At 40.5% G+C, this 24,234-nt stretch overlaps 1 protein-coding gene across 3 annotated transcripts in view; it reads right to left on the reverse strand.

Moving 5' to 3' along the window:
- The window catches only part of LOC133547071 (uncharacterized), a 43,960-nt gene extending 20,798 nt beyond the window's left edge, over positions 1-23,162 (reverse strand). For 2 of the 3 annotated variants that reach the window (XM_061892857.1, XM_061892856.1), the window contains exons 1-5: positions 23,114-23,161; positions 18,247-18,300; positions 18,076-18,147; positions 3,815-3,850; positions 1,131-1,197 (exon numbers count right to left, since the gene is read on the reverse strand). In XM_061892857.1, coding sequence (XP_061748841.1) covers positions 1,131-1,197; positions 3,815-3,850; positions 18,076-18,147; positions 18,247-18,300; positions 23,114-23,133 — 249 coding nt within the window. In that variant the 5' untranslated portion in view covers positions 23,134-23,161. Of the gene's footprint in view, positions 1-1,130; positions 1,198-3,814; positions 3,851-18,075; positions 18,148-18,246; positions 18,301-23,113 lie in introns of all 3 variants that reach the window. The other variant, XM_061892855.1, reaches the window with a different exon arrangement.
- Between the last annotated feature and the right edge of the window lie 1,072 nt (positions 23,163-24,234).

Raw genomic sequence — 24,234 nt, forward strand, 5'->3', positions numbered from 1 at the left:
CTAACCATCAGGAGCAAGGGTGAAGTGTCTTGCTCAGGACACAACGGACATGACGAGGTTGGTTCCAGGTGGGATTTGAACCAGTGACCCTCGGGTTGCGCACGGCCACTTTCCCACTGCGCCACGCCGTCCCCTAGAAGTGCAAAAGCAATACGGTAAAAGGGGTCGAATAAAAAGTAAAAAAATTACTGAATAAAAATAATAATAATAAAAACGCCACAAATTGAAAAAAAAAAAAAATTAAATAAATATGAATAATATATGATAATACGAATAATAACAATACTCGATTAGAGTACATTGTGTTGGCTTTGTTATGCTTTGGTGTTTGGAAGAAGGAGCTGAGCCGGAGAGCAAAGCTTTCAATTTACCGGTCGATCTACGTTTCCATCCTCAACCAGGGTCATGAGCTTTGGGTCAGAGGGACAAAGCGTCCAAAATGAGCTTCCTCCGCCGGCTGGCGAGGCTCTCCCTTAGAGATAGGGTTAGAAGCTCTGTCATCCGGGAGGAACTCAAAGTAAAGCCGCTGCTCCTCCACATCGAGAGGAGCCAGATGAGGTGGTTTGGGCATCTGGTCAGGATGCCACCCAAACGCCTCCCTAAGGAGGTGTTTAGGGCCCGTCCAACCGGTAGGAGGCCACGGGAAAGACCCAGGACACGTTAGGAATACAATGACTATTGGAACGCCTCAGGATCCCCCGGGAGGAGCTGGACAAAATGGCTGGGGAGAGGGAAGTCTGGGCTTCCCTGCTTAGGCTGCTGACCCCGCAACCCGACTTCGGATAAGCATAAGACGATGGATAGATTGATGGATATTTTGGATGCAGAGACGGCAGGCAAGTAATGAAAAGAAGCACTCTTAATTAAGGATTCACAGGTAACACAAAAAACAAAAACGTGCGGCTGGGAAGTCCACAAATGGAAAACAGGTGTATGAAGTAAGCAAAAGGGCAACTTTGAGGCACAAAGCAAAATGACCCAGTCCTGAAAAGCAACTTGATTGGTTTGGCCACCCCTGATCTAAGTGTATTACATACTGTATATCGTCAAGTCCCTGGCAGTATGGGCCCCATTATATTGGCAGGAAAATAAATATTGTGTGTAATAATTGTGTTTTGAGTAATACTCACTCTGAATGAGCTGCTCACATACTTGGCGTGCGATAGTGCGCACGGCTGCTGGGGATTGCATGTCACCCTGGGAAAAAACACATTGTTGTTTATGTATTTCTGTTTGTAGTCATATTTCATCTAAACCAGTAGGACTGACTGGCAGACTGGTGATGTTGTTTCTGAGAGCAGCACATACTGTACACATACTTTATGTCCACTGTCATCTACAGCCTTTCTCAATATAGACTACTCATATCTGATGTTGGTCCTGGTTTTATTTGTTTTAGATATGCTAAGGTCTATCGCAGGGGTCGGGAACCTTTTTGGCTGAGAGAACCATGAAAGCCAAATATTTTAAAATGTATTTCCGTGAATGCCATATAATGTTTTTTTAACACTGAATACAACTAAATGCGTGCATTTTTAAGAAAGACCAACATGTTTAGAGTATGATAAGTCTCTTATTCTTTTAAATATTATTGTTATTCTGAAGATAACCAATAATAAATAAAATGCTTCTTACCATTAATGTGACTTATGGTGCTGCATGGTTTTGCTGATGTCTATGTAGTCTTGATACGGGGTTATGTTTAACACTGTGATTACCAGCGTAATTATTCATTACTTATCCTGTTAAGCAATGTCAGCTGAGATTTATCTGAGAGCCAGATGCAGTCATCAAAAGAGCCACATCTGGCTCTAGAGCCATAGGTTCCCTACCCCTGGTCTATCACATGACTACATTTTACATTTCAACATGTCCAGAAAGGAGTACGAAGAAGCAGATCTTTTATTCAATCTTATTTTAAACCTTTCTCCATAAACAGAACTGATCATTTGTTGACTTCCTGCATTTAAGTGCTACCATTTTCTAATAAGGAAGACATAGAATAGAGAGAGTGTGGCAATAGATAGATAACTAAGGCAGTTTCTATGCAGAACCATAAAAAGAAATAAGAAATAGAAAACAAGAATAGTTTGTTTGAAATAAGTGCAAATAATCAAAATACAGAAATAAATAATAAATAAATAAAAACTAAATAATACAGGCGTGCATTTAGTTGATTAGAATGCTCAAGATTATGGCAAACGTCACCAGGGTTCTTTAAAATGGTGCCAAAAAATGTGTTAAATCAAAATGGTCCAAGATCAAGGATATACATCCATTTAAAAATGTAAACATCAATTACAATGAAATTATTTTTTTAAATTAAATGGTCTGTTTGCAACTTGCTCAAAGTAAAATTTTTCAGTCCCCCAAAATATAACAAGAACACCACCAGACTTATGTTATCATTAGTGGTTTAACACAGTGGTCCCCAACAATTTTTTTTTTTTCTTTGTCATGAAAAAGGGACGTTTTTGTCATGAAAAAAATAGTTTTTTGTGGTTGGTGCACTAATTGTAAGTGTATATTGTGTTATTTATGTTGATTTACATTTTTTTTTTTTTTTTTTTTAAATAAAAATTAATAAAACAATCTTCTGCGGCCCGGTACCAATCGGGCCACGGCCCGGTACCGGGCCATGGCCCGGTGGTTGGGGACCACTGGCGTATAAGATACCTGTTCACTATATAAAAAGTGTACTTTTTACAATGGACACTTTCAGGCTTAAAGGTGAAGTTTTTGTATGTGTGCATGCGCTCCCTGCGCCTACACATTGATGAGACCGGGTGGGTGACAACCGGAAACACCAATCATTTTATTTGGGCTGGTAAAAATAAAAAATATATTTTTTTAAAAATATAGACAAATGTAAAACAAATATGTTCTGTTAAACCACTAATGTTTACATAAAACAATCCTTTTTTTTTTAATCAGATTTTTTTTTTTTGCTTTTATAAATGTACCAGTAATTGTGAGCAAGTTGCAATCAAAATAAATACAGGAAGTGAACAAATGGAGAACTAATAGAAATTAAGCTCTGCTTCATCAAACTTCTTTTCGAACTGATTGAATTGTGAAATTGTAATTATGTGACATACTACAAGGTAACCTTATATGCACGTTCCAAATAAACTAAAACTTTGACCATTTCCCTATTTGTATACGTCCACATAAGAACACAATCCACCCTCCTGCAGGCCATTCTAAATCCCTCCAACCACATTAGGTGAAACGCAGTATGGCACTTTTATTGCAAACCTACAACAGATGCAATTGGAAGCCAAGAGCTTAAATATTTAATACAACTATTTCCAATAAAGGTTATAAGGTTTCCCTGTTAAATGATCATACATCACCCCTATGCTGTGAAGTGAGTTTCATCATCGGGGAAAAAGCCCGCCAGGCACTAAAATTGTACTAAAGAAGCACCAAAAAAACCATGTTCTGTATTTCTGAAGAGTCTTTCTCCCTTCCGATAAATGAAGCACAGTTGGATACAAATGATGGAATTGGTTGGAAGCAGGTTTGAGTTAGAGTGGTAAGCAGTGTCTCAGCGGTGGCGCACTGATCAAAAGTACAGACCTCGCTCTACTACCAATCTGAGGCATGAACGCCAACTTGATTTGCACTAAATGGAGGGAAGGGAGTCCCAGGAGAAACAGAATGAACACTTGTGCTAAAAAAACAGCCTTTTTAAGGGGGAACAGAGTGGCACGCTAATTCCTTCGAACCAAGACAGTGCAGCAAAGTAATACTCCCATTTCAGCAAAAACTTGATTGGACCAGCAATGATTGACTTAGTGTGGGGACTTACTCTTTCTCCTTTGTCTCCTTTGATGCCACCAGGACCCTAGGAAGTAAAAGCACAGGGCAATTTTACTCTTGAAGTACTCGGTTGTGATGTAAATGCATGTTGACTTAGTGAATTATGTTGGTTGTGTGCATGTATAACAACAATAATAAGCACAGGTTTAGAGGGCCTTGCACACAAACATGTCTGGTCAAAACCTACTCAGAAAAGCTGCCAAAGCTATGAATGCACTTCTGAGTGAAGCACCTTGTCATCCACAGGTAAATATTACCACGCCTCAGGTTTGACAAATATACTCTTATGCCTATGCGAAAGGGGGCGTGGCCTGCGGGCCTGCCGCGGACCGGGGTGTGCAAGGACTGGCCTCGAAGACAGTGACAGGTGAGTGGCTGGCCCAGGTGGGCCTTGTTATCTAATCACCTGTCGCCTTTATTAGCAGCAGCCGGAAGGAGACACGGTGTTGGATGTGCTGATGAGCGGACGCAGGAGGAAAAGACATTGTGCTGGAAAGCAGAAGCCTTTTAATATATATGAAAATAAAACAGTGTTATACCCTGAATTCCGAACTATCCTGGCAGTGTGAGTTGGAACCCACTAAAGGATAACCTCTACAGCCTATTACAATTTTGATTTAAGGCTCAGTTGTCCCTTTAACTGTTGTGTAATCGTGTGATATACAGTACGCGTCAAAAGTTTTGGGACACCTTAGAACAAGAAACTGTATTAGCTATTCAGTAGGACCTCAACTTGCAATCTGAACGGGTTTTCTGTGACGGGGGTCTTAACTTAAACCACTTCAAAATCAACATTTCCCCCTGAAATGAATTGGAATCAATTTAGTAGGTGCTTGACCCTCTGAAAACAGCACAATTTTAACATGTAATGTGCCTTTTCAAAAGAAAAACACGTTTTTTGATAAGAAATATTGTATAAAAACAATACAATCAAATGTACTACAAACAACTACAGTATTTTTATAAAGTAATGTAATAATAATGTACATTATTTATCTTGGAGAGTGGACTTCTACGGCAGTGGTGTCAAACTCAAATACAGAGTGGGCCAAAATTTTAAACTGAACAAAGCCGCGGGCCAAGGTTGAACAAATGAACCTTTTAATAGGGACCCAAACAAGTTTTGCAATGAATATTGAACAAGCATGGCTTAAATAGGGCAGCACGGTGATACAGGGGTTAGTGCATCTGCCTCACAATACGATGGTCCTGAGTAATCCCGGGTTCAATCCTGGGCATGGGATCTTTCTGTGTGGAGTTTGCATGTTCTCCGCGTGACTGCGTGGGTTCCCTCCGGGTACTCCGGCTTCCTCCCATGGAACAGGCAGAGCTTATATAACGTAATAGTGCAAAATCAACTTTCAAAAAACAAACAAAAAAACATCAGTGGTATATTAAATTAAATTTCATTAAAAAAATTAATGCCTCTTTTCTATTTGCAGCCTTCTGAGGTAAATATCAACATTAACTTTTTCCACAGGCTAATACATTCGAAAATAAAATAAAAATGAGTTGGGCGGGGTTTGGTGGTAGTGGGGGGTGTATATTGTAGCGTTCCGGAAGAGTTAGTGCTGCAAGGGGTCCTGGGTATTTGTTCTGTTGTGTTTATGTTGTGTTTTACTGTTATATTGTTATTCCCATTGTTTTTATTCTTTTTGTAATATTTCTCTATTTTGTTTCCTTTTAAACCCCCATTATTTACTTTTTACTTTTTTTTTTAAATTGATCTCAACTCTGTACACTGCTGCTGGAATTTTAATTTTCCTGAAGGAACTCTCCTGAAGGAATCAATAAAGTACTATCTATCTATCTATCTATCTGTTACGGTGCGGGTGTTCTCCCGAAATGTGTTTTGTCATTCTTGTTTGGTGTGGGTTCACAGTGTGGCGCATATTTGTAACAATGTTAAAGTTGTTTGTATGGCAACCCTCAGTGTGACCTGTATGGCTGTTGACCAAGTATGTGGGGCATTCGCATATGTGTGTGTGAAAGCCGCATATATTATGTGTTCTACGGCATCGCCTTCCAGCTGCTTCCCCATCAAACACACTATCAGCAGCTTTTCCATATTTTCATTAATAAATGTCCCATCCATCCATTTTCTACCGCTTATTCCCTTTCGGGGTCGCGGGGGGCGCTGGCGCCTATCTCAGCTACAATCGGGCGGAAGGCAGGGTACACCCTGGACAAGTCGCCACCTCATCGCAGGGCCAACACAGATAGACAGACAACATTCACAGTCACATTCACACACTAGGGCCAATTTAGTGTTGCCAATTAACCTATCCCCAGGTGCATGTCTTTGGAAGTGGGAGGAAGCCGGAGTACCCGGAGGGAACCCACGCATTCACGGGGAGAACATGCAAACTCCACACAGAAAGATCCCGAGCCTAAATGTCCCCTGTTTGGATATTATTTAAGAATTATTGGCTGGCATTAGATTCATTCTCTATTTCATTATGGTGCAGACTAACAAATTGTTTTACTAAGTTGGCAATACGCTCAGTCATAATTTTGATGATTACTGGATTTAATTCAATGAATATCATCCACTACTTTTTCTCAGCACACTCACTGTCTTCGTTCCCATGCTTGGAAAAACCAAATTATGTTGATTTCTAAATATAAGCTAATGCTAGCAAGTAGGACCAGATGTGTTGGGCAGATATTATAGGATTTACTGTGAAAATTGCTATGCATACTGATGAAATTCTTAAATTATTTTTTTTTATCTCAAAACATTCTTAAGCTGAGGTATCATTGTAACCAGGCATGCTTTCACAATAAAGAGTAGTTGTATGCAACACACCACAAGTAAAGATAATGTTCTTTAGCAATGGGCTTCTTTTTGTAAGTATGAGCCACATAGGCAAAGTCCCAAAGTCCAGTTTTTTTTTTTAATTAATAAGTCCCAAAAAATAATACACATTAATACAATAATAATACAATTCCAATTCCAGCAACATTCGGAAAAGCAATACACAGAGCACTTGAGAGGACACACAATCCAGAAGTAGTCTAACAAAAACTAATATCAACAACTGTATCAATGTTAATAAGAATTCGTATCACCACAGCCATTTATAAAAAATAAAATAAAAACATTTAAAAAATGAACAATAGTGTCATAGTGGTTTACACTTGCCTCGCATCTCTTAAGTTTGGAGAAATGGAATGTGCCAGTTCTAGTTGTCTATCTGGCTGCAGAGTACCTATTTTTTTTTCCAGAAATAATTGCATTGTTAATGCTTTGAACTTTAGCATGAAATAATATTGCAAACTCATTGCACTTTGATGTGGGCATGAGTTCTATTGGAAGTGAAAGTGGAGGGTTTGTTCATCTGTTGACTGTAGCATACAGAACACAAGAGTTGTCACTACAGTTTGTAATGATTTCAGAGAAACATTTTCCCTTGATCTACGCAAAGTCTGGTTGAACACATGCATCTTTTCTTTGTAAATCTCATAATGAGCTTGGAGCTTTGATTTGGCATTTCCGTTTGGCTCTGCAACACTCCCTTTTCTTCATGGTACCTTTTGCTTACTTTTAAACATTCTAACCTTGATAGGAGCAATGGTGTCCAAAACATTTACATTTAACAAATGATGTATATGCGTTCGGCAGATCATCAAAATTAGAATACAGAGTGTTTTTAAACCTAATAATTTCCACAAACTGTGTCCGTATGTTGTCATGTATGAGTGTTCTCCGAACAACCGCAGACCCAACTGTTGGTTTGGGTCCAACAGATAAGTTGAAGAAAACACAGAAATGATCCAAAAAAAAAGCAGCATAGACAACATTGACGTTTGAGATAGAAAAACCCTTCCTTAGTAATGATCAAAGCCTGCCTGTCATTGGCTACATCCACATGCATATTTACGTCCACCGTGATGAAACAACTGTCAAAATCAGTGTACACAACTGAAAGTAATGCTGTAAAATCTTCAATAAATGAATATCAATCAATCAATCAATCAATGTTTACTTATATAGCCCTAAATCACTAGTGTCTCAAAGGGCTGCACAAACCACTACGACATCCTCGGTAGGCCCACATAAGGGCAAAGAAAACTCACACCCAGTGGGACATCGGTGACAATAATGACCCAGTGGGACGTCGGCGACAATGATGACTATGAGAACCTTGGAGAGGAGGAAAGTAATGAATGTCGAGCGGGTCTAACATGATACTGTGAAAGTTCAATCCATAATGGATCCAACACAGTCGCGAGAGTCCAGTCCAAAGCGGGTCCAACACAGCAGCGAGAGTCCCGTTCACAGCGGAGCCAGCAGGAAACCATCCCAAGCGGAGGCAGATCAGCAGCGCAGAGATGTCCCCAGCCGATACACAGGCGAGCAGTACATGGCCACCGGATCGGACCGGACTCCCTCCACAAAGGAGAGTGGGACATAGAAGAAAAAGAAAAGAAACGGCAGATCAACTGGTCTAAAAAGGGAGTCTATTTAAAGGCTAGAGTATACAAATGAGTTTTAAGGTGAGACTTAAATGCTTCTACTGAGGTGGCATCTCGAACTGTTACCGGGAGGGCATTCCAGAGTACTGGAGCCCGAAATGAAAAAGCTCTACAGCCCGCAGACTTTTTTTGGGCTTTGGGAATCACTAATAAGCCGGAGTCCTTTGAACGCAGATTTCTTGCCGGGACATATGGTACAATACAATCGGCAAGATAGGATGGAGCTAGACCGTGTAGTATTTTATACGTAAGTAGTAAAATCTCAAAGTCACATCTTAAGTGCACAGGAAGCCAGTGCAGGTGAGCCAGTACAGGCGTAATGTGATCAAACTTTCTTGTTCTTGTCAAAAGTCTAGCAGCCGCATTTTGTACCAACTGTAATCTTTTAATGCTAGACATGGGGAGACCCGAAAATAATACGTTACAGTATTCGAGACGAGACGTAACAAACGCATGGATAATGATCTCGGCGTCTTTAATGGACAAAATGGAGCGAATTTTAGCGATATTGCGGAGATGAAAGAAGGCCGTTTTAGTAACGCTTTTAATGTGTGGCTCAAAGGAGAGAGTTGGGTCGAAGATAATACCCAGATTCTTTACCGTGTCGCCTTGTTTAATTGTTTGGTTGTCAAATGTTAGAGTTGTATTATTAAATAGAGTTCGGTGTCTAGCAGGACCGATAATCAGCATTTCCGTTTTTTTGGCGTTGAGTTGCAAAAAGTTAGCGGACATCCATTGTTTAATTTCATTAAGACACGCCTCCAGCTGACTACAATCCGGCGTGTTGGTCAGCTTTAGGGGCATGTAGAGTTGGGTGTCATCAGCATAACAGTGAAAGCTAACACCGTATTTGCGTATGATGTCACCTAGCGGCAGCATGTAGATGCTGAAGAGTGCAGGGCCAAGGACCGAACCCTGGGGAACTCCACACGTTGCCTTAACGTAGTCCGAGGTCACATTGTTATGGGAGACACACTGCATCCTATCAGTAAGATAAGAGTTAAACCAAGACAGGGCTAAGTCTGACATACCAATTCGTGTTTTGATACGTTCTAATAAAATATTATGATCGACAGTATCGAAAGCAGCGCTAAGATCGAGGAGCAGCAACATAGATGACGCATCAGAATCCATCGTTAGCAATAGATCATTAGTCATTTTTGCGAGGGCTGTCTCCGTGGAGTGATTTGCCCTGAAACTGGATTGAAAGGTTTCACATAGATTGTTAGACGCTAAGTGTTCATTTAACTGCTCCGCAACAATTTTTTCGAGGATTTTTGAAATAAAGGGAAGGTGAGACACCGGTCGGTAGTTTACCATGAGGTCAGGATCGAGGTTAGGTCTTTTAAGAAGAGGATGAAGAAGAAGTTTGTGGTGGTTTGTAAATAACGATATAGAGTATGGAATTGCTTTATCTCCATTTTGAATGACATATCAGAATCAGAATCAGAATAGTTTTTTTTGCCATTGTTTGAGAACGGGTTCACAAACTAGTAATTTTTCTTGGTGCAATCATGCAACATAGAAGACATATAAGACAGAATAGGTAATAGGATGAGCTATCAGCTCTTGTTCTTGTTCATGTGTCTGATGGCCAAGAGGAAACAACTGTTCAGGTTGCGGAAGGTGTGGGTCTGGATGAACCGTAGTCTCCTGCCTGAGGGGAGAATAGTTTGTGTCCAGGGTGATAAGAGTCAGCTGTGATCCGACCCACACGCCTACTGGTCCTGGAGGAGAACAGGTCCTGGAGGGGTGGGAGCTTGCAGCCAATCACCTCCTCAGCAGCATGTATGATGCGCTGCAGTCGATGCTTATCCTGGACTGTGGCGCCGGGGAACCACACGGTGATGGAGGAGGTGAGGATGGACTCGATAATGGCTGAATAAAACTACACCAGCATCTTGGTCGGCGCCTTAAGTTTCCTCAGCTGCCGCAGGAAGTAAATTCTCTGCTGGGCCTTCTTGATGAGGGAGCTGATAGTCGGGTCCCACTTGAGGTCTTGGGTGATGGTGGTGCCCAAGAAACGGAAGGAGTCCACAATGGAGACGGGGGTGGGAGAGTCAATCAGGATGAGGGAGGATGGTGGGGCTGTGACTTTCCTGAAGTCCATGATCATCTCCACTGTTTTCTGGGTGTTCAGCTCCAGGTTGTTGAGACTTCACCAGGACGCCAACCGGTCCACCTCTCTCCTGTAGGCGGACTCATCGCCATCTGAGATGAGCCCGTTGAGGGTAGTGTCATCCGCAAACTTCAGCAGCTTTACCGACTGGTGACTGGAGGTGCAACAGTTTGTATAAAGGGAGAAGAGCCAGGGGGAAAGTACACAGCCCTGAGGAGTACCAGTGTTAGTGGTTTGACTGTCCGAGACAATCTTCCCCAGCCGCACGTGCTGTCTTCGGTCTGTCAGGAAGTCATTGATCCTACTGCAGAGAGAGTCGGGCATGCTGAGCTGGTAGAGCGTGTCTCGTAGCAGTCCAGGGTGGATGGTGTTGAAAGCAGAGCTGAACTCCACAAACAGGATCCTCGCGTAGGTTCCTGGGGAGTCCAGATGCTCCAGGATGAAGTGGAGGGCCAGGTTCACTGCATCATCCACAGACCTGTTGGCTCTGTAGGTGAACTGCAGTGGGTCCAGGATGCGGGCGGTGATGTCTTTGAGGTGGGGCAGGACGAAGCGCTCAAAGGACTTCATGACCACAGACGTCAGCGCAACCGGCCTGTAGCCATTGAGTCCTGTGATCCGTGCTTTATTGGGGACAGGGACAATGGTGGAGGTCTTAAAGCAGGACGGCACGCGGCATAGCTCCAGAGAGGTGTTAAAAATGAAGACCGGAGCCAGCTGATCCGCGCAGTGTCTGAGGGCAGAGGGGGAGACACCATCCGGCCAGGGGGCCTTCCGTGTGTTCAGCTTCAAGAACTGCCGGCATACATCCTCCTCTCACGGCGTGGCGCAGTGGGAGAGTTGCTGTGCGCAACCCGAGGGTCCCTGGTTCAATCCCCACCTAGTACCAACCTCGTCACGTCCGTTGTGTCCTGAGCAAGACACTTCACCCTTGCTCCTGATGGGTGCTGGTTGGCGCCTTGCATGGCAGCTCCCTCCATCAGTGTGTGCATGTGTGTGTGAATGGGTAAATGTGGAAGTAGTGTCAAAGCGCTTTGAGTACCTTGAAGGTAGAAAAGCGCTATACAAGTACAACCCATTTATATGGAGAGGGCCTTTAAAGTCCTGTGATGTTCTTGGAGTCCTGTGAAGTCCTTGTAGTCCTTCAAAGGAGTGCTGGCGTTGGTGGGGAGGGTTATGGTGGGGGGAGCAGAGCTTTGATGAGCTGAAGGCCGTTCATGACGGCAGTAATTTTATGTTGAGGCCTTGAGCGAGTGTCCGGTCATTCAGGGCCTGGGGGGCTTTGGGCTTATAGTTCGTAAGGGTCCTCAGCCCTCTCCAAACGGCCGCAGAATCACTGGAGCGGAACTGTTCCTGTAGACAGTTAGAGTACACAGATTTAGCTTTCTCCAATTCTCTGTTGAAGTGGTACTTCGCTTCTCTGTAGGTACTCCGGTCCCCGCTTCTCCACACAGCCTCCTTCTTCTTGCACAGCTGTTGGAGCTTAGGTGTGAACCAGGGCTTGTCGTTTTTATAACAAGCCCTGGTGCGCGTTGGAATGATGCGCACCTCATTGAATTGAATGTATGAACTCACAGTGTCTGTATACTCGTCCAGATTGTCCGTGTTCGCTCCAATTTCCTCCCAGTCTGTCGTCTCCAAACATGCGCGCATCTCCTCTACAGCTTCAGCGGTGAAACACTTAATGGTCTTCATAACAGGTTTAGCCAGTTTCAGTCTATGTCTGTATGAAGGGATTAAGTGCACCATCACGTGATCTGATAGTCCAAGAGCAGCACACGGGACTGCATGGTATGCCTTGCTTATTGTGGTGTAACAGTGATCCAAAGTGTTCTCCTCTCTAGTCGGGCATTTAATAAACTGCCTATACTTGAGTAATTCCTGGCTCAAATTTCCCTTGTTAAAGTCACCAAGCATGATAACAAGAGTCCGGAAAAGACCGTTCCACATGTAAGATCTGGCCTGCAAGCGTGCGCTGAGCGTCACGCACGTCCGCGCTGGGCGGTATGTAGGCAGCCACCAGAATGAATGAAACAATCTCACACGGTGAGTAAAAGGGCTTACAGTGAAGGAAAATATATTCCAGAGCAGGAGAGGTGTGTTGGGATATCACCGTCACATCTGTACACCACTTGTTGTTGTACTGAAATTATGAAAAAAACCTTAGATGACTATTTATTTTCCCTGAACATTGCATGGACACCCTCACCCTTCTGGTTTTGTCGTGTCTCAAACACATAGTTGAAGTGAGGTGGAGTAGTCTAAATCATAACCGCATTTGCGGTGTTTTTGTGGAGCCATGTCTCAGTAAAAACATAAATTGAAATTGTAAGGGGAAATCAAATAATTTGTTACCTAAATATCTGACATTGAGTACTGCATGTTTGAGATTAGATAGAGTTGTGTTCTTCAAAAGAATGAGAATTCAATTTTCTCTGATCAGATAATCTAACTGCCTTTTAACTTATCTTTGTGTTCTCATATTGTTTTAGAAGTGAACACTTTCTTATTGGTCCTCCGGTTGATGTGATGTTTATCTGCGCAGAGGCCCTTAGCATCTTAGACAATTGCATTGATGCTGTTGGGAATAACAGCTATGGGAATCGTTGGCAGGGGCCAAGCTGGGGGAGTTTTGGTTAATGGAGTAGGGGTAGAGAGAGAGAGACGCAATACTTTTTTGGATTACAAAATCATTGATCGCACTATGTCCGAAGTAAGGGGAATCATTTTTTAGTCCCTTATTTCATCAAGCGTTTAAGGTGGTCAGGAAGTCTCATTAGTGACAGTGGAGAGGAGCAAGACAGGGCAGCATCTCTGGAGGGTGTAGATGCAGGAGGTGGGATCCATGTTTGTGATGGAGGCCATGGTGTAGGTGATGATGGCGATGGAGGTGTTGCTGCTTCAGACTTCTGTGTTGGGGATTCTGGAGGTGCAGCTGTGGTTGCTGTGGCAGAGACCTTTACTGGGTTCCTAGGTGGCAGCGAAGGAGAACTTCTTCTTCCACTCCCCTTCAGAGGCAATGCAGGATTTGGTCCGGTCCTATTCTGATGCCTCGGAGCATGGAGGAGGTTATCAATCAGTCGTCTCACTCCACCTCTGTCCAGGTGTGAACTTTTCCCTAGAAACAAATCCTATCTTTTCTGGAAGAGATTGAAGTTGTCAATGAAATGTAGTTCTCTGGACTCACAGACTCAAGACAGCAACTGAAGCGGCCTGCTGAATGTGTTTATCCTCCTGTCGATGTTTGGGAGAGGTCTACTGTTGAGTGGAGATAGTAGCACTTTATCAACATTTCCAACTAGTTTTTCCTCAGGATTTAAGACTGTTGCACCTGGGGATAGGTTGCTTGGCATCACTAAATTGGCCCTAGTGTGTGAATGTGAGTGTGAATGTTGTCTGTCTATCTGTGTTGGCCCCTGCGACGAGTTGGTGACTTGTCCAGGGTGTAAACCGCCTTCCGCCCGATTGTAGCTGAGCTAGGCACCAGCGCCCCCCCGGAACCCGAAGGGAATTAACAGTGGAAAATGAATGGATGGATGGGTTTCTGACATCCATGATACAATCAGCTGTATGATCCCTTGGGTGTTTATCCAGGTACCGTATTTTTCGGAGTACAAGTCGCACCTGCCGAAAATGCATAATAAAGAAGGAAAAAAACATATATAAGTCTTGTCAACATTTTGAGAGATAAAGCAAAGGTCTGACAGTTCAGTACAATTTGATTAGTTCACTGTCAAAAGGACATGCACATGGACACATTTAATCGGATTAAAAGGCTTGTCCTAACCGGAATAAAAATGCTTCATGTATTTTTGGGGACATTTATTTGATAAAACCCAACACCAAGAATAGACATTTGAAAGGCAATTTAAAATAAATAAAGAATAGTGAACAGCAGGCTGAATAAGTGTACGTTATATGATGCATAAATAACCAACTGAGAAGGTGCCTGGTATGTTAACATAACATATTATGGTAAGAGTCATTCAAATAACTATAACATATAGAACATGCTATACGTTTACCAAACAATCTGTCACTTGTAATCGCTAAATCCCATGAAATCTTATAAGTCTTGTCTCTTACGTGAATGAGCTAAATAATATTATTTGATATTTTATGGTAATGTGTTAATAATTTCACACATAAATTGCTCCTAAGTATAAGTCGCACCCCCGGCCGAACTATGAAAAAAACTGCGACTTATTATCCGAAAAATACTGTAGTTGTTTTGTGATGTCAGAGTGGTGGTAAATGTGCTGCACTCTCCTGGTAATCAAGTGTCACCCAACATTGGCGACGTTATCACTTGAGTTAGTTCTGATTCAACAGACATCCGAGCAGAGCTGTAGATTGGCCGTTCATTTCCATAAAGTTTGAGAAAATATGTCTCAAAGTGCTTTTGCAAATGTTGTTTGATGTCAAGTATGTTCTAGTAAGCCCTGCGATGAAGAAGCGACTTGTCCAGGGTGTATCCGGCCTTCCGCCCGATTGTAGCTGAGATAGGCACCAGCGGCCCCGCAACCCTAAAGGGAATAAGCGGTCCAAAATGGATGGATGGATGGATGTTCGGGTAAAATCTCATTTGGTAAAGGCTTGCCGCGATCTTAATGCCAATGTTGTTTTGGCGGCGAAAGGGGTCACGCCCAGGGCGCCGCTGAAGCTAGACTCACCAGTGCTCTTATTATTTAGTCTAAGGAAGTGTGTTGTAACAAAGCTGATAAAAGCGTTGAATGAAAAGAATTGCTTTCAAAAATGATATATTAAAATGTTTCAACCGGCAAATGTGCTTGCTACCAACTTCAGCAAATTATTTTTTATCATAACCTGAGGGGGTTGAGTGACAGGTAACCACATTTAAAAGTGTTTTGTGTCAGACATCGGGCTTGAAAAGAAACAACTCTGAACTTCTCTCCATAAAAATATGTGCCAGTTTGAGAAAAAAAAAAAAAAAAAAATTTTCCTGTGGCAATAATCCACAGAAATCTCACGGGTGATTTAACAAAAAATAAATGGAAGTTTATTCCTTACATGTCTGTATCTCATGTTCATTTTATTTAATTTTTTTATACAGTTTAGATTATGTATGATGCATGGTGCCAACCTCATGAAACTTCAGCTCAGAAAACATCTTCAATTTTCTTCTGTATTCATTTTTCTGATAATACAACAGAAAATAGACCAATGATGACGATGATACAAAATATGAATATTGTTGCGAAATATAGGAAAAGGTCTGACAGTTCAGTACAATTTGATTAATTCACTGTCAAAAGGACATGCACATGGACACATTTAATCGGATTAAAAGGCTTGCCCTAACCGGAATAAAAATGCTTTTTGTAAACACGACATATGCAATATTCTGACCCGATCACACAGGTTCTGATCTAAATTCCATTCCGATAGAGACGGGTGGTTTATGCCAATAGTCATTCGGATTGTAGCGCATGAAAACACATCTTCCGAAGTTCGCCTTACTGCGCATGTCTTTGATGTCAGATGGAGGAGGACTAAATTGAATAGTCTCCAAATAAAGTAATTGTCTTGCTGCTGTGTTCCCCCTCAACATATACAGAAATAAAGTTACATACTGTTGAGTTTGTTGCTTTAAAATGAGAAAAACAAAAACAAAAGTATGGTCTGGAGTGTCATGTGTCAATGTAACAATAAAAGAAGGTATTCAGTAGTCATCTTAACAAGCTGTTTTATTCCCGACATTACAGCTACTCCAAGTGCTAACTGCTAGCGACAGACATATACACAAAATGTCGTAACAGGAAGATGTGCCGCAAACCGCACATAATCACGTTATAAAAGGCACAGAACAGTTCCATTTCAAAAAGAGAAGTAAAACAAAAATAGTGAACAGAAAGAAAAAAATGACAAATAAATACAGTGACAACATTGGACAATCAGAAATGCACAAAGCCATGTTTGTTTACAGTGGAAGTGTAATTCTTTTACAGCACCTGCAGTGAGCAGCTCATCCAAAAGATGGCACCGTAGCACAAATAATAACACACCTTTCTGTTTGTTAAGTTCTTCGCATGTCAAAGCAAAGTATTTCAATTTAAGGTTTGCTGCTAGCGGGTGTATAAAATAGTCGGGTGTGTCATGAATACAAAGGATTATGGGTATTTGTTGTGTTGCGTTTATGTTGTGTTACTGTGAGGATGTTCTACCGAAATGTGTTTGTCGTTCTTAATTGGTGTGGCTTCACAGCATGGCGCATATTAGTGTTAAAATTGTTTATATCACAACCATTAGTGTACTCTGTGTCACCCAGTATGCCTTGCAGTCGTGTGCGTGTTGCCGCGGAAGCCACACACAACATGATACTGGACTGACAAGCAGATCGTACATGTTGTAGTAGGCGACAAAGCCAATGGCTTCACAACACGCCCTAAAACTTATTATCTGGGTGACTACCGGCAGTCATTCAGGAGAATAATATTGCTCTTATTGTCTTCTTCGCTTTATGACACGGGTCCCAAATGGCACTTTGAATGGCAAAGGATACCGATCACAGAACCATGCATATCAAATATTTCCAGATGGTTCAACCGCCACCCGCCCGTATCTAATTAAAATCTATTTTTTCGTCATGTCAACCGCCCGACCCGCGGTTTATCCGCGGACTCCGCGGATGAGACCGCAAACTGCGCATCTCTAGTGCCCAACCTTAGGATAATTTTTAAATAAGAGCGGTATCTCAGCTAATCTTTTTCTTTAAGTTGCGACCAAAAATTTGAGTTCCGAGCCATCTTTAGATAACATTTTATTGCTAGTTGGCGGAACAGTTGCCACAGTGAGCCCTGTAATTTCCGCCCAACATTCAGAATCTCACTCACTACCAGTCGCTAATGGTCAGACAAACAAAAAAGGGTTTTCCAAGTATGGTTCCGAAAAAAGTGAGTGTGAAGGAGATTGCTGACAAGAAGAAGCAGATTGAATTGAAGAAATAATCAAAAACATGACCGAGGTGTGTGTCTCGCCGACTTGGCGAAGCAGTATGAGCATAGCACTACTATAATCTGCACCACACTGAAGCAGGAGGAGTCAATAAAAGCTATCACCGGCCAAGGGTGTTAATATAATTTTTTAAATGAAGGACATTTACCCTTGAAAGCTGCTAATGGTGTCTTTGACAGAGAAGTCGGTCACAGTAGATATTGTATAGAAGTCTGCTCTCCAAGGTAAATATTATTTTCCTTTCACTTACTAAACTACTGTTGTTGTTGTTGCTAGTATTGTATTGTTTTGATATAATATTTGTTCTTTAGAAATGTGTTTTTCTTATTGAAAAGCATGGTACATGTTAAAATTGTGCTGTTTATTGGGAGCTTGGATACAATTAATGTTAAACAATTCCTTCACAAGTATTTTGGGTAACGAGCTCTATCATGGAACAAATTAAACTTGCATGTCAAGGTACCACTTTACATCGAAACAATCAGATGCTAAAATAAATGCTCTACTCCCTCTGCTTTATGTGCCTGTCAGGTATTTTCGTAGCTTTATTTTACAGGAGTTATTTGCTATTTATACTCGTATGAGTTAAGAACATTTTTCAATGCGGTGAAAGTTTTGTCATGATTTCATATTTTCTATTTATCTTTTTTCACGAAAAAAACAAACAAATCACTTACAGGAAGTCCTTGATTCCCCTCGGGTCCTGCTGACCCATTTGGTCCTGGAGCTCCAGGTGCACCCGGGGTTCCCTGAAAGAGGTAACAAGGAGATGAAAAGCATGAGATGGTTAGCTAATTAATCCCATTTATATGTAGAGTGGGAGTGATGATAAAAAGGCATAAACTTACAAGTGGCCCCGGTGGTCCCTGTCGGCCCTGAGGTCCGTTATTACCTGGCAGACCCTGTGACAGATGCACAGACAGCACTCTCATAATTGAGTAGACTTTCACAACTCCTGTGATGATTTGCTTTACATTTTCATTGGCAACGATGAGAGCAACTTAGTTGTTTTCTTACACAAACACCAATTATTAAAACAAGCTGCTTTTGAAAACCAAACTCACCAGCTTGCACTGATTGACAACACATCCACCAACAATAGGGATGGGTGATACGGCCTAACATCTACAGTATATCGTGATATACAGTGCCGTGCAAAAGTATTCGTCCCCTTGGGCTTACCTATTTTGTTACATGACAACCTTTCATTTAAATGTTTGAATCTGTATTTTACAGTATATGACGGATCTGCATAAAATAACCTAAGTTGGTGGAGTGAAATTTGAAAAAAATAAAGAATATTTAATAATAAAATTGGCATGTACATATGTAGCCACTTAAAATGTTCTGGTGCAATCTATTACCTCCAGAAGTCACATAATTAGTTCGGGTTGGGTGATAAATAAATATCAACGTCTCTGATTATCCCCCTGAGCACCATCAAATCCATAATATTCAATTGGAAAGAATCTGGAAGCACCTCAGACCTACCAAGACAGGGCCGCCCACCAAAACTCTCAGACAGAGCAAGGAGGGCATTGATCAGGGAGGCAACAGAGAGTCCAAAAGTAACCCTGGAGAAGCTGCAGAGTTCCTCAGAAAAGACTGGAGTGTCGGTGCAAAGGACTAAAATAATCTGTATATTCCATAGAGCTGGGCTTTATGGAAAAAGCCAAAGGGGGTGCATACTTTTGCAAGGCGCTGCATATTGCAGCCTCCTGCAATAACAATATACATATCACACTATATTATTTGGTATATAAATGATGATTGAATAATTTTAAATCAATTTACAAATGCTTCTAATTTGGCTGCTGACGTAAGCAGTCATTTCTGGTTGTATTGTATTCCTCAAAACTATAATTAATCTTCGTGTGAATTTACTGTTAATGTCCAGTTAATGTCTGTTGTAACATGTTTCAATCTCGACTTCTGTTAAAGTGTTATAAGAATTTATTCTTATGTTGTTTCGATACTTTACTTTAGTTTTGAGAGATACTGCAAACTTTAGTTTTGATCAAATACCAAGTAATTACAGGGACAGTATTGGTCAAACCAATGCTGATACGTCACATTTTTAATATGAATGATTACATTTTGGATCACAATTATAATCAGACAAAAACATAAAATGGCAATGTAACAATACCAATGAAATATAAAAATTATTCACTAATTTTGGCTCTGATTTAAATGATTTATTCATGAATTTTTTGCCTTTGGAGCCTTTGGTATTTATTTCCTGTTTGTAAACAATAATAAAAACAACAAAATATTTTTTGTTAATAAAAAATATCGATCTAACCACTGTAGTATTACTTGCTATCGTTACTGTTGATATTTCTGTCGATTCACCCACCTTTGTTTACATTCGAGAGCTCTAGTTTAGCGGATAGTATAACCTTCACTGAGTAGTGTAGCATGATTAGCTATTGCTTGTTTTCCAGTTATAATGATAATTGTAATTGTAGGAAACATAGTTTATTTTCCACCATGGAGTCAAGGATTACTGATTTAGAAGTGTTTTTGCACTGTGAAGGGATGTTAGCCACTAGCTACTAACAAGAATGTGAGATAAATAAATAGATAGATAGATAGATAGATGGATAGATAGATAGATAGATAGATAGATAGATAGATAGATAGATAGATAGATAGATGGATAGATGGATAGATAGATAGATAGATAGATAGATGGATAGGTAGATAGATAGATAGATAGATAGATAGATAGATAGATAGATAGATAGATAGATAGATAGATAGATAGATAGATGGATGGATGGATTGCACTTTATTGATTCCTTCAGGAGAGTTCTTTCAGGAAAATTACAATTCCAGCAGCAGTGTACAGAAATGAGATCGAATTTAAAAAGTAAAAAGTAAATAATGGGGGTTAAAATGGAAACAAAATATAAAAAATATCACAATAAGAATAAAAATAAAAATACTGTGTTGATTGGCTCACGCATGCATGCATAAAGACTACTTTTCTTCCTTCTAAGCAATGTTTTTTTTTTTTTTTTTAGTAGTAAAAAATAACAGGAATATAAAAATGAACAAGGGGTAGATTTAAAAATTCAAGGAGTTTTACTGCCACATTTTAAATCCCTTTTACTCTTTCATTGCAATGAGTGACTCCCACTGGTAATTTAATCTTTAAAAGAAGATTTTTTTCTAAAGGAGACACTTAACTTAAACCTATATTTAAAGCCCAACAAAAAGTAGACATTTAAATTGTCAGTATTGTGAATTGATGTGTTTAATGCAAATAAAGTAGTAAAAAAGATTGATTTCTTTGCCAATTAAGGCAGCTGAACACATTGTTCGGGTTTCTGTGTAGAGCTGACGTTATCAAAACAAATACTGTATTCTTAAATAACATTTGTTTTGTTGTTTGTGTGTAATATTTTGTATGACATTGCTGTTGAAATAAAAAAAAAAGATTACAAATATAGAAAATCATGATAACATGAATTGATTAACGTGGACCCCGACTTAAACATCTTTAAAAACGTATTCGGGTGTTATTTGGTCAATTGTACGGAAAATGTACTGTACTGTGCAATCTACTAATAAAAGTCTCAATCAATCAATCAATCAATCAATCAAACTCAACTGTGACGGCATGCACGAACATGACTGCAAAACAAGTTGACAGGAGATGGCGTATCTTTGCACATGCAGGGCTCGATAATAGTAGTGACAGGCACGTTAATACCCTTGTTGCTGTCATATTTGAAAGAATGAGCGATAATGTTCGATCAACATGCATTACCATGATATAAAGATGGTATTGAAAGCTCTATCGTTGGCCAAATGTATATCATTTATATCGTGTATCGTCTATCGTCGATTGCTCAGCCCTAAATGACCTCCAATCACATTTGGAATGTGTTGTGCAGTTCTACCCCCTATTTTTGGGGGTAATTATCAATGCAATTTTAGCACTGCGGCAGTTTTGAAACACAACTGTACAAATCTCCCAAACTTTGCAAACAGAGGTTATTGTTTTTGCTTTGCTTCATCGCCCGATACCCTTTCAACAAGGACTGTCTTCTTACGTGGCTCTCATTTCACCATGTGTGAAGTGAAGCCAATAACAAGCAATACAACCGCTAAAATATTGAACACAGCTGAAGATACAAGCCCCCAGATATTACAATGAATTAGCCCCTAAGTTGTGCTTATGTGTTTTTGGCTTGCTCACACTGGTAAATCCTATTTGGTGAGACAAAGAACATTCCCTGCGGTGTTGAATTTTAGGAGGCAGCTACAATTTCAACGGACTCATCGGCCTTCCAAGGGAAAACACCGGCTCCAAGAGTGGGACACAACGGTCCGATCTGTATTATTTACGGCGAAACAAATGAATGCAAAGTGAGAGGCATTCAAAACCACCTTGACACAACACGCATCTCAATATTGCACATACATACGATTGCAGTAGCGCACGTATGGAACTAAAATAACTGAATTCCCGGGACACAGAGGTTACCGGCACTACAAGTATAAGCAGCCAAGCTTGGGGTGTGATTGAAAAGCCTGACGCAGCAACCTGCTGTTACGCGCTAAAGACTGAGTCCAGCCAAGCAAAGCTCCATTAGTAAGGCATCTGTTATATCACAAGAGGGCCAAGCATAGCATCTTGTGTAAGTAGAGTATTTCTGTGAAATTAGCCACCAATAGTGGAAAGTCTTCTCTGTGAATGTCGATGCTGTTGTTCATCGTCCTTGCAAAGCACTTTGACTTTCAATGTGTGATTGATTTATTTCAAGAGTTTGTAGTTCGTCCAAGTTCAATCCTTAGTAGAACGTGTAGAAGCCACTTTATTGGTGTTGTATTATTAGTATGGGTGCTCTTCATTTCTTCCATGACACTATGTTGTGTTAAGCATCTATCTTAGGGGCAAACTCGTGTTGTCCTGTATTTGACAACTATTTGAAAGATACAGCACAAAGGTATTTGCTTTCCTTCTAATGGATTGAGTTAAAAATGCTGCAGTGTTTCCTGTTTTCTCAGCTGGTTCGAAGTGCTTTATGATTTACGGATTTTGGTCACGCATCGAATCCTACATAAAGTCAGCAAGCAAACTGACTGTTGGAAAATAGTTTATTTGGATTTTATTATCAAATGTTGTGAAGGGTACCAGAATAATCTTTAGTCCATATTGTCCCTCCTATTGGCTACAGACGCTAATGGTACGATACCGAAAGGAGAGTTGCTAAACCTTCTTTAGGCTGTTTAGATAAAGAGGCTCAAGAGTTTGGAAATGCATGTGTTTTCAAAGTGACTGTTTATTTGTATTTAGGCTTTTTTTAAATGAAAAGTAATTGCAATGAGTTTTTGGACTCTAAGTAACAGGGACGTTATTATCACCTGTATTCACAGAATAAAAAATATGTCATGTGGACATGTTGGAAAGATTAGTGCTGCGTTAGCTGCAAAAAGTGGACTGACATAATATTGAACCCTATGGGTTAGGAATGGGATGGCACTTCAAGTTCATATGTTAGTCAAGGTAGGTGGCCAAATACTTTTGGCAATATAGTGTAAGTATGAATAATTTGTCTTTTAATATCCTTTTGCGGTTAAGCACTTGCCACTAATTGTCCACATAATTTATAGTCACACAGTCAACAACATGATCGTGCATTATATTGCTGTGAAATAAAGATTGAGAGATCCACACTCCAACAACAGGGGATGTCTTACCCTCGATCCTGGGGGGCCATCTCTACCAGGGGAGCCTTGGTTTCCAGGAACACCCTGAGCATAACACAAACAAGAAGGTTTAAATCACCACAGCAATACTCGCTCTTGTCAATACAGAATATAATACAATAGGTCTGAATATTGAAACCTGTGTGACTAATAATACAATATTATTTTGTCATACAAAGAACAAGGTTTTAACTGATCACTATTTAGACGTCACAAATAAAACTTTATTAAGTAAAGGGTCAAAGGAGATAAAATAACCACTACAATCTTTAAAAGGATTTAATAATGTTGGCAGTAAATGTCTGCATGTTACTGCAAAATAATGGAGCTGAATGTGTAAAATGCAAAGTGAGGAACTAATCCTCTAAAAGACCTTCAATTTTTGAGTTGAAAGATGTGTTAGCCTTCAGAAAAGGTTTACAACTCATGTTAGAACGTAACGCTAGGTAAGAAAAATAGGCTTACAGCTACACTTGAACACATAATTAACCATCAAAGGTTATTGATGTTACAAAACCTTTAACACAGAAGCAAAAACATAGTTTGTTCCTTTGCACCCACAACAAGAATTGGTTGTGTTCTGGGCTCTCAGGTGCATCCACACCAAACTCATGAAAGCAAGCCTCAGTGGAGCTTGCTCTGTGCACTGGTGCAGAGAAACTAAACTGTTGCCACAAATTTGGAGGCTTGGATCGCTCAATATGTCTTGTCCAGTCTCTCATTAACTAACTGATAAATAATTGTGTCTTGTTTTCACACTGTGACACTGTACATAAATATAATTACGATCGCACATCTGCCCTTACCCTGACTGACAACTGCAAAATATCATCATGGATTTAGTGTTGCGATGATAAATTGCTGCACTTGTGAGTAGCGGAGAACTTGTAAAGGTTTGACAATTTGTATTGTGTGTCAAACCGGACACATACATACATCTTATGATAAATGATATGTAATTGATTATAATTTTGCTGCAATCCCAAGACGTTGGTAGCTGTGTGTGATGCTTCTCAATATGTTGGTAGTAGGATAGGAACATTTGGCAGCACATCAATAACATTTAAGGAAAAATAAATGAACAAAAATCTGCGGTAGATAATGCCCAATTT

The sequence above is a fragment of the Nerophis ophidion genome, unplaced genomic scaffold, assembly GCF_033978795.1.
Source record: "Nerophis ophidion isolate RoL-2023_Sa unplaced genomic scaffold, RoL_Noph_v1.0 HiC_scaffold_58, whole genome shotgun sequence".
Lineage (NCBI taxonomy): Eukaryota > Metazoa > Chordata > Actinopteri > Syngnathiformes > Syngnathidae > Nerophis > Nerophis ophidion.